Genomic DNA, 10129 nt, shown 5'->3' with positions numbered 1-10129 from the left:
ACAGATGCATCATGAGCAGGTCCAAGGAGGTGATCTTCCCTCTCTATGCGACACTGGTCAGGCTGCAGCTGAAGGACTGCATCCAGTTCTGGGTGCTGGAGTTCAGGAGGGATGTGGACAGCATCGAGAGGGTCCAAAGGAGGGCCACTCGCATGATTAGGGGGCAGCAGGGCAGACCCTATGAGGAGAGGCTACGGGACCTGAACCTGTTCAGCCTTCACAAGAGAAGGCTGAGAGGGGATCTGGTGGCCATCTCTAAACTTACCAAGGGGAACCAGCAGGCAATGGGAGAGACCCTGTTCTCCCGAGCACTATCAAGAGTAACTAGGAATAAGGGCCATAAGTTGACTGAGAGTAGGTTCAGGCTGAACATCAGGAGGCACTACTTCACAGTCATGGCAGATAGGATCTGGAACCAACTTCCAAGGGAAGTGGTGCTTGCTCCTACCCTGGGGTTCTTCAAAAGGAGGCTAGATAATCACCTGGCTGGGGTCTTTTGACCCCAGTACTCTTTCCTGCCATGGCAGGGGGTCGGACTTGATGACCTGCTCAGGTCCCTTCTGACCCTACCAACTATGAAACTATAATATGCAGAGTTCAAAAAAGGATTTTAATATATATATAACAAGAAAGTCCAGGGTAATACTAGTAATAAACTGGCATGCCTATCAACCTCTGACTACTGGGGGTTATGAGGAAGTTTGCATTATCGTCCGAATACTATGAATATCCCATGCATATTCCTCTTGTCCTAGCTACTGTTAGTAAAAGATACTGGACTAGAGGGCCATTAGTTTCATCCATTATGACAATTCTTAGATTTCCTGTTTTGTCTGACTACCTGCTAAGAAGAAAAATGTTGAATTCTTAAGCTATGTATTTTTCTAAAATAACTTTAAAAGACATGTTATATTATTTTCTTTGGACTTCTAAGAAAAAAAATATGATTGATGCCAAGTGTATTTTGAAATGGGAGAGAGAAATCATGATGTAGAAGGGTGGCAAGTATAAGATAAAACAGTCTCATGGTTTTTGATTTCCCACTATAAACAAGTACTTATGGGGCATTTTTATTCATGCTGGGGGGGAGGCACTTTAATTAGCAAGCTGTGCTAATTAAAAGCACCTGATCATCATGTGCATCAGTGTCCCTGGCTGAAAAAATGTTGGCAGGGTGCTTTGAACTGAAGCTCATTGAACGAGCCATTTTTTAGCATGGGGATGCTGATACATGTGATGCTAGAATCTGCTGGAGTGCATTAATTTCCACACTCCAACATGCTGGATTTCCAGTGTGTTGGAGCAGGTTCCCTGCACATGTAAAGGACCTATGGTGCCCGTGTATAGCACACCATTGTTTTTATTTACACTGTGATTAACAGTTATCATTTTATATATTCTCATGCATATCCAAACTGAGCAATTTTTAAAAAAGATGTCCCTCAGATTTTGGTTAGAAGGTGCAGGCACACTGTTAATATCCATTAATACTAATTATTCTTTAATAATAATAACCACCACCAAAACAAGATTAGTAAATGAGTCAGGGTCATTGCCACATACTCTGCATTCTGTCACAATACCTTTGACTTTGCTTTTCTACAAATTGGGTCTAAACAAGTAAGACTTCAGCTAGCTCAAAATATACCAAAACTTTAAATGTGTGATTTGAGGAGAAGGAAGAGATTCTGGCTTAGTTAAAAAATATTCTTGCTGATACCCTAACACTGGAGATGACTGGCAGGTGCTGAAACTGCATTTTACTGTGTGTAGCACCCTAGTATAGTGATGACAACATCAGTTTTTGACATACGTCACATTTCATAGCTTGTCCCACATACCAAAATAAGGCCTTGATCCTGCACGTGCTGTGAAATCCTGGTTCATTAAAATCAATGACAGCATTCTCAATGAAACCAACATTTCACTTCTAAGCATATAGAAGGCAGGGTAAAGGTGCAGACTAGCACAAATAATTACTTCTCTCTAAGCACGTAGTTAACTTTAAGCATGTAGACAGTCTGATGAAAGCTAGAGGTTAAGGCTAAGATGCATCTGTGTTTGTAGTATCAAGCCTTAAGACTCTCCCTTTCTCTCTAGAAGCTTGTTTTCAAAGTATTTTTTTTAAAAACATCCTAAAAATGCTAGTCTGATGGCACTAGTTGGCATAATACTACAAGTGCTATCAAGCCCCATTCTTTTGCCTATACGGTAAGCTAATTTCCAGCTGTCCCACAAAAGTCACACCATATCACACCATAATAATTGCCCATGTGCATGCTCTTACCTTGCAGTAAATGAAAGGTAATTCAGTGAGAGGGGGATAAATTGCTACAGATTAACTTCCTTCCATTATAGGGTAAGTGCACGCATATGGGCAGTTACTGAAGAGCAGATCATATGCTGCAAATCTCAACCCTTATTCATCTAGCATTAATTTATTTGTGGGTCCATGCTGTGCCGGGCAGGCCATGCTCTTGTACAGCCAGATAAACTACTAACATTAGCAGGAACCACTCTTCTGAAGCCAGTGGAATTGCACTTGCTTCTTCTGGTGCAGAACCCGGCCTTTACTGTAACAAAGTCTCTGGTTCAGCCTTTAGTCCAACTTGTACTCCTCCTCCCTTAATCTAATGCAGTTACGATTTAGATAACCTCATGCAATATTTTGGATCCTGTGCTTGAAAGTTCAAATTTCACAGTGGCTTTTAGGTTACTCAAGGTCAATTTTTAAAGCACAACATTTAACTTTCCATGCCATTTCTACGCTACTAATGTCAACAAGAGTTTTTACGTTGAATTATGTGAGCAGGCTGGGACTTTATTTTGCAAACATAGTTTCCCTCAGAATGTATATCTCATAATGCATTCAGACTCTGCATAATACCATTTTAATCTCTGTATTCAAGTCAGAATAAGAATAGCAACTGCCTTTAGACTAGGCGGCATAATATTACAAGTGCTATTGAGCCACTCTCTTCTGCCTATCCAGTAAGCTAATTTCCAGCTGGTCAGCAAAAATGTCTCTTTTACAGTGTTGTACAGTCAGATGCATAGGTTTAACATCTTTCTTTGATGTATCAAGTATAGGCCATTATTAGAGCAGGATACAAAATAGGTTGACCAATGATTAGTTTATATTCCCTAGTTCACTTGATTCTGAAGAACTCATTTGTTGACTTTGTGGGTAGTTTGTTGCCTTTTTAAACTATTACCTGGCTGGAGCAGATTAAATTTTATGTATTTACATACAACCCTTCTTAATAGGAAGACTGACAGGCCATATGCACAGACCATTTTATTTAGTGGTAAATAAATACATCACTGAATAAATCTGTAGATTTAGAAGTAAAAAAAAACAACAAGAAAAAACTGGAAGATGAAATTTAAAATGGAGACTAATTGTCTTTAGGCAGACTTTTTGTCTTCTCAAAATAACTTAATTAGTGAATAGTCTTCCCTTCTAACTTCATTTCAGTTGCCATAAGAACATAAAACACTGTTTATGGTAATATAATTAGTTCATTCTAATATGTGTGTGTGTGTGTGAGTACACACACACACATCTCAAGCACAGTTCCCTTTACTGCCATTAAAATCTGCTGAAAATTTTAAATAGAGCAATACATTCATTTTTGGCAACTGGAAAAAAAAAGAAAAAACCTTTCCTTTTCAAGTAATTACTTATATAATGAGTAAAAATAAAGATTGAAAATAATACAAGAGGCAGAAGAATCTGAAAATCAAAGAGTGAATCTGTCATTATAATGTGTATGTTTGTCTTTGTACATATGTGTTGCATTTTTCTGCGTTGTTCCATTTCATCTTTAAGGATGTGTCCATGTGTCTAAATGCTGTAGTAAGGAGGGCCATATAAGGCCTTGTTGTAAAGCTGTAACTCAAAGTGTTTTCAATTGCTTTATCGAGAGCAGGGGCTGTCAAAGTCTGAAGAACCATTTCAAAGGGGTAGTCCTGGGTTATGGGCTGCACCAAAGGGACTTGCTGGCTGCAGATACCTGATCTAGAGTTACACATTTTGTTGCTTCTTTAAGCAGAGCACATTGCAGACATTTTCCATTCCACCAGCTCCCATGGGCCACCCCTTTCTATTTCAGGGAGTTATTACATTTGCAAACCCACACCCACCTTCATGCCAGAGGCTCTGTGTTGTCCCCATTATACCCCTTCTTATACCATGTTTCTTCATTCTCTGTGTGCTCCCAGACCTTCTTTTTGCCATGTCTCCTCCTTTGCATGTCCCAGGTTTGCTATTCTTCTCCTGCCATTTTACCCCATTTTCTCTTCTTCCTGTACCAGGAGCTTGTCCCCTGCTTTTACCTGTCCCTTTCCCATCATACTGGAGACCTCATTCTGCCTCATTCTCCCTCCTTGGTTGTTCCTATGCCTTCCCTGCTGTCCAACTTACACTTCATGCCAAACCTGTGTATGCCTCCATTCTGCTTTGACCTTTTAGCTGCACCATTCTTCTTTATTTTCTTTTAATCAGGCAGATAACTTCAGGGTATCAACACTGAAATCAACTGGAAAGAAGGACAACTGAAATGGAGGCTATGTTATGATGGAAGGAGCCATCAACACATTTTTGATCAATAGACAATTGCAGAAATAGCAGAAGCACCTGGGTTTGCTAATCAAACACTAGCGGCACTGTGTGTCCTGTGTTTTCCACCCTTCATCAAAATTGTTACAGTTTTGCCCATTGATGATTCCCTGAAATGTTGGAATTGGTGAAAAATAGGCAAACAGGAAAATGCTAAGAAGTTGAGAGCAAGACCTTGTTTCTCTCAGCCACCAACAGCAGTGTAAACTTAAATGCAGTTTGCATTGTGCCAGGCACTGTAGACATAAGACATAAAGTGTATGTGTTGGCATTGTCGCTGTGTGTCTGGCCACTATGCTGCATCTATCTGGATACAAGATATAGGAGGTAATACCTCTCTGCTTGGTATTGGCTAGGCCTCAGCTGGAATATTGTGTGCAGTTTTGGGCACTGCATTTAAGAAGGATGTAGGAATGCGAGATGACCAGAGGCAAACAACACAAATAAAGGAGTTAAAAAGCAAGTTCACTGAGGAAAGATTGAAGGAACTAGACAAGTTTCATATGGAGAAAAGATTTATGGGGCAATTTGGACATATCTGAAAGGCTTCTACAATGAAGATAGAAAAGCATGATTTTCCCTTAACCACAGCAGGCAGCACAAAACACTGAGTTTAAACCACAGCAAAACAGATTTAGACAAGCTTCCTAACTGTAAGAACAGTAGGGCAGTGGAACAAATGAGCAGACCCCAGCTTCAGTCATTCAGATTCACAGTGAGACTCTGGAGGACATTGAGTATTTCCCATAGCTCAGAAGCCGTTCCTTACAGAAACCTGACATCAAGAAAGAAATCCAGCATTCCCTCAAATGTGGAAGTGCAGCCTTCGGACGCCTGAGGAAACAAGTGTTTGAAGATTGAGACATCAGATCTGAAACCAAGCTCATGATTTATCAAGCAGTCATGATCATCACTTTACTGTATGGAGCTGAAATGTGGACGATGTAATGGAGATGCCTCAAGTTGCTGGAGAAGTACCATCAAACGCTGCCATCTTTCAAATCCAGTTGATAGACAGACACACCAACTTTAGTAACCTCTCACAAGCAAACACCACAAGCACTAAGGTGATGATCATCCAACATCAGTTTCGCTGGGCTGGCTACATCATTCGAATGTCCAACTCCAGAATCCCAAAGCAAGTTCATTTTCCCAGCTCAGTCAAGGCATACACTCAAGAGGAGGGCAGAGGAAGTGCTTCAAGGACATCCTCAAAGCCAGCTTGAAAAAATGCAACATAGATATCAACTTGTTAGAGACTATTATCCAGGATTGTCCCAAATGGAGGAAGAGTCTACTGCAAGGACCTTAGCACTTTGAAACTTTATGATAACAACAGGAAGTGGAAAAACAGGAGAGGCAGAAACAGTGTGTCACTGACCAAACCAAGAACCCAGGGCCATCCACCCCGCACAGAAACAAGTGCCTGAGCTGCAACAGAGACTGTTGATCCCAGGTAGGCCTTGTCAGCCATCTTCGGACCTGCAGGTATAAGACAATCATGAAAGCATTCATCCTCACCCTTAAGTGCCTGCCGATGATGATGGAACAAAATGCCTACAGGAATTGTAGAATCTCTTTTATTAGAGGCTTTCAAGACAAAGCTAGATAAGTATTTGTATGGGATGGTTTAATAATAGTAAATCCTACATCTGTGTAGAGGTTTAGACTAGACCCTTAAGTTCCTTTCCAAGTCATGGTATATTTGTGCCCTCATTCTCTGTATTTGTGTATCATGGTGTTTCCACTCATTTGCATTGCTGTGTCTGTTTCCATGTGCCACTTTCCACTATCTTGTATTGCACTGTGTATGTATTTAATGTTTTTGTACTGTCTCTTTGTACTTAAGCTGGATTTGAAGAACAATTTTACTTTACTTTGTGCAATTATAGTAACTATCTGAGGTCTAAATTCTAGACAGATTATGTTGTCCTGAACTGTATATTCATTTACACCAGTCAATGTGAGGGCAAAATGCTATCATATGATTTGCTTACATTTTAAACACCATCTGTGCATTGGTGTAAATGATGATGCATACTGGAGAGCAACAGAGAATCAGACTTTATTCTTTTGTAGTATGACTTTGCACATCACTGTTCTTAGTGTCACTGTATACTATATCCCTGTATCTGTATGTATGCTGTACTTACATATCTCTGTTCTCCTTGTATCTTGTGGCGACTGTATGACTTTTTGTTGTGTTTTGCACCCCTGTGTTGTATGCCGTTCTCTGTCATAGCTGGACCCCACCATGTTAGGCACTGTACAAGCACTGAACAAGGAGTGTGTTGTGTTGTGTCTTGTCAGTATGCTGTGCTTCTGTGCATATATATGTTGTATCTTTGGCCCTGTGCTCTGCTTTTCTGTCACTGTTTCCACTTGTTTGCAATGTTGTGTCTGTGTGCTACTGTGGTCTATTTTTTCCTGTATATAAGCATTATTCTACAGCTCTGAAGTTGCTCTGTTGTGTCTGAACTCGTTTCTGGTCCACCTGTGCTTCTGGTCTGTGTTACTTTCTCCAGTGGTTTAAGGAGCTTGAAATAGGAGGGGGAACGCCCATCTGCACTGTCTGAACAGAAGAACCTGTGAGGAATGCTGCTTACCCAAGCCAGGGATGGAGAAGGAACTCCCCTCTGCTGTTAGCAGAGAAGGGAGAGCTGGCCTTCCCCTACTCCTGCTGTTTCTTACAGTATCCCTCATCAATTGCAGTATGTTTTGTTTCCCTGTCATGGTGTGGTGTTCTGCTGTGCACTTCTGTGTCTCTTGTCATGATGTCCCCTTTGCATGGGTAGCTCTGCATCTGTATCACTGGACTGTCTCTCCATTGTTTTGGGCTGCAGGGCTCTGAGTCTGTGGGTTGCACATGTGTTGGTTTTCCTTTGGCTTATATTTGGATCCAGGTCTCTCTCTAGGGCTGTGTGTGTCTGGTTCTTTCTGAGCTGTATGTGAATCATTGTCTGGTTTGTCTGTGGGTTTCTCGCTGAGTTGTGTGTCTCTGGATTGTGTGTGTGTCTAGTTCTTTCTGGATTTTGTGTATATATGGGTCGCTGCCTGATTTGTGTGCAAGTTTCTCTCTGGGGTGTGTGTGTTACTCTCTGGTCGGTGTAGGTTCCTTGCTGGATTGTGTGTCTGGGCTGATTGTGTCTGGTTCTTTCTAGGCTGTGTGTGTGTTGGTGAGACACTGTGGCTAGGGACAGAAGTTACACATAAACCAGTTTAAGTGATCAGAAACTGGTTTAAACCTGTAACAGAACATAAGTTCAGTACACGTAAACCAGTTTCAAAATGTCTGCTTAGGGCTTTTTGGAGCTAATCAGCAGGTCAGCTAGTAATATCCCTCCCTTCTTCCTTAAAAATGCTTTGCAAAAAGCTATGTAAAAAGAGCTTGAACTAATGAGAGGCTTTGTTTTCTTGATGGGCTAATAAGCTTTGTGTTCTGATAAGCTCCCTGCTGGCTGGTGGCTTGATGTCAGTGTGGGGATAGAGAGAGGTGTGAGAAATGACCTGGGGTGCTGCAGACAGTGTGAAGAAGCAGGAAGAGGGAGATTGAAAAGCTCAGTATCATCAACAGATGCATGCAGTCTACACAAGCAGTCCTCCCCCCTTACCCTTTGCCTCAGAATGCTAGCCAGGACCTGGGGGCCAGGTGCTGGGGTCTGGCAACACTCCCACCCCTTGAGCAGCGAGCAGGGGAAAAAGCCTGTTGAGGGCTGCTTCCTTCCTTCCCACCCCCCCACACCTCATTTGGGGACTGTGCAGGCCAGGGTGGGGGTTTAAATCCCTCCCTAATCATAGTGTCCTGCCTGGACCTGGCCCCACCCCTCTTTAGCTCAGCAGTATGGAAAGGGAGGGAGGGCTGCTCTAGCACCCCCTGGCTTCTAGCCTGAGGCACTGCAGGCATGTGTCTCTATTTCCTGAATCAAAAGTGAATGTCTATCCGCTTGCAAATTGGTTCAGTCTCTGCAGGTTAGACTAACTTTCAAAGACTGAATCAGTTCATCAGGCTTGGGCTATTTGAATGTCTGTCCCTAGCCCCTCTGGCGTGTATGTGGTTTCAGATTCACAGAAGTTTAGGGCTGGAAGGGACCTTGTGAGATCATTGGGCCCAACCCCTCCCCCCCCTCCGGCCTCTGGGCAAGAAAGAGTGCTGGGGTCAAATAACCCCAGCAAGGTGTGTGTCCAGTCCCCTTTTGAAGATCTCCAGGGTAGGTGCCTGCACCACCCCTGCTGGGAGTCTATTTCAGAGTCTAGTCACACAAACTGGGAAGAAGTTTTTCCTTATATCTAGTCTGAAACCTTCTTCTACGAGTTTATGACTGTTGTACCTGGTTTCCCCCTGAGGTGCTTTGGTGAACAGTTGTTCTCCTAGCCCCAGTGCTCATCCCTGATATATTTGTAAGCTGCCACCAAATCCCCCCAGTCTTTTATTTTCTAGGCTGAACAGTCCTGTATCTGTCAACCTTTCCTTGTATGGTGTGCTCTTAAGGCCTCTAATCATATGAGTGGCTCCACTAGGTTGTGTGTATTTGGGCTGTGTGTGTGTGTGGGGGGCAGCAACATCTGGCTGGTGAGTGGGTTTCTGGCTTTGTTTTTCGTCCATGGGCTACTTGTGTGTGTATAGTTCTTTTTGGACTCTGTGTGCGTGTGTGTAGTTCTTTTTGGGGTGGGTGGGTGTGGGTCCTTGTGTGTCTTGTGTATAGGTTCCTCACTGGGTTGCGTGCATTTGGGCTGCGTGTGTGTGTGGGGGGGCATTGTCTGGCATGCATTTGGGCTCCTCATTGGGTTGTGTATCTCTGGGTTTGGTGTGCGTGTGTGCACGTGTCACTATCTGGCTTGTGTGTGGGTTTCTCGTTGGGTTGTGTCTCTGGTTCTTTCCCTGCTTTGTGTCTGTGTAGGTCACTGGCTGGCTTGTGCATGGGTTTCTCGCTGTGTTGTGCGTCTCTAAGCTGTGTGTGTCTGTGTGTGGGGGCACTGTCCGGCTGGTGTGCAAGTTTCTTGCTGTGCTGCGTGCAGGGGGTGGGGGGGACAGGACAGACGAAGGGGGCCTGTCAGGCTGCTGGGTATATCTGTCTGGGTTGTGCGTCCGTGTGTATGGGTAGGGGGTCCTGTCCAGTCGGTGACTAGATTTGTCTCGGTCGTGTGTCCGCCCCTGGGCCGCGTGCGTGCCGCCCCGCTGTTGCAGACGTTTGTGTCCCTGTGCTCGCCTCCCCCCGCGCACCATTTTCTCGGCTCTCCTCAGACAGGCACACAAGAGGCAGAGCGGCGGCGGCGGCGGCTTCCCGTCTCCCTCCCCTTCTCCTCAGATGCCCTTTGCCGCTGCCGCTGCAGGTTTATTATTACAGTATGTGGCTCCCCCCGCCCGCGCGCTAGCTGGCACTGCGCCGCGGCTGTGCAGAGCCTTGGCCGCGCTCCGCCTGGCAGCCCCCAGCGCCGCGCGGCACTCTTTGTCTGGAGCGCGGCTGAGCTGCCGAGTGAGGCGCGCGGGGTGAGCGGCGGGCGCGCGGG

At 44.2% G+C, this 10129-nt stretch overlaps 1 protein-coding gene across 1 annotated transcript in view; it reads left to right on the top strand.

Moving 5' to 3' along the window:
- Positions 1-5568: 5568 nt before the first annotated feature.
- Positions 5569-10129, top strand: part of NREP (neuronal regeneration related protein) — a 43660-nt gene continuing 39099 nt past the window's right edge. Inside the window, exon 1 of the mRNA XM_019518221.1 lies at positions 5569-5653. Within this exon, the coding sequence (XP_019373766.1) occupies positions 5569-5653 (85 nt within the window). The remainder of the gene's footprint in view (positions 5654-10129) is intronic.

The sequence above is a fragment of the Gavialis gangeticus genome, unplaced genomic scaffold (genome assembly GCF_001723915.1).
Source record: "Gavialis gangeticus isolate Ggan-Ray unplaced genomic scaffold, GavGan_comp1, whole genome shotgun sequence".
Classification (NCBI taxonomy): Eukaryota; Metazoa; Chordata; order Crocodylia; family Gavialidae; genus Gavialis; species Gavialis gangeticus.
This window is presented reverse-complemented; position numbering and strand designations above follow the sequence as displayed.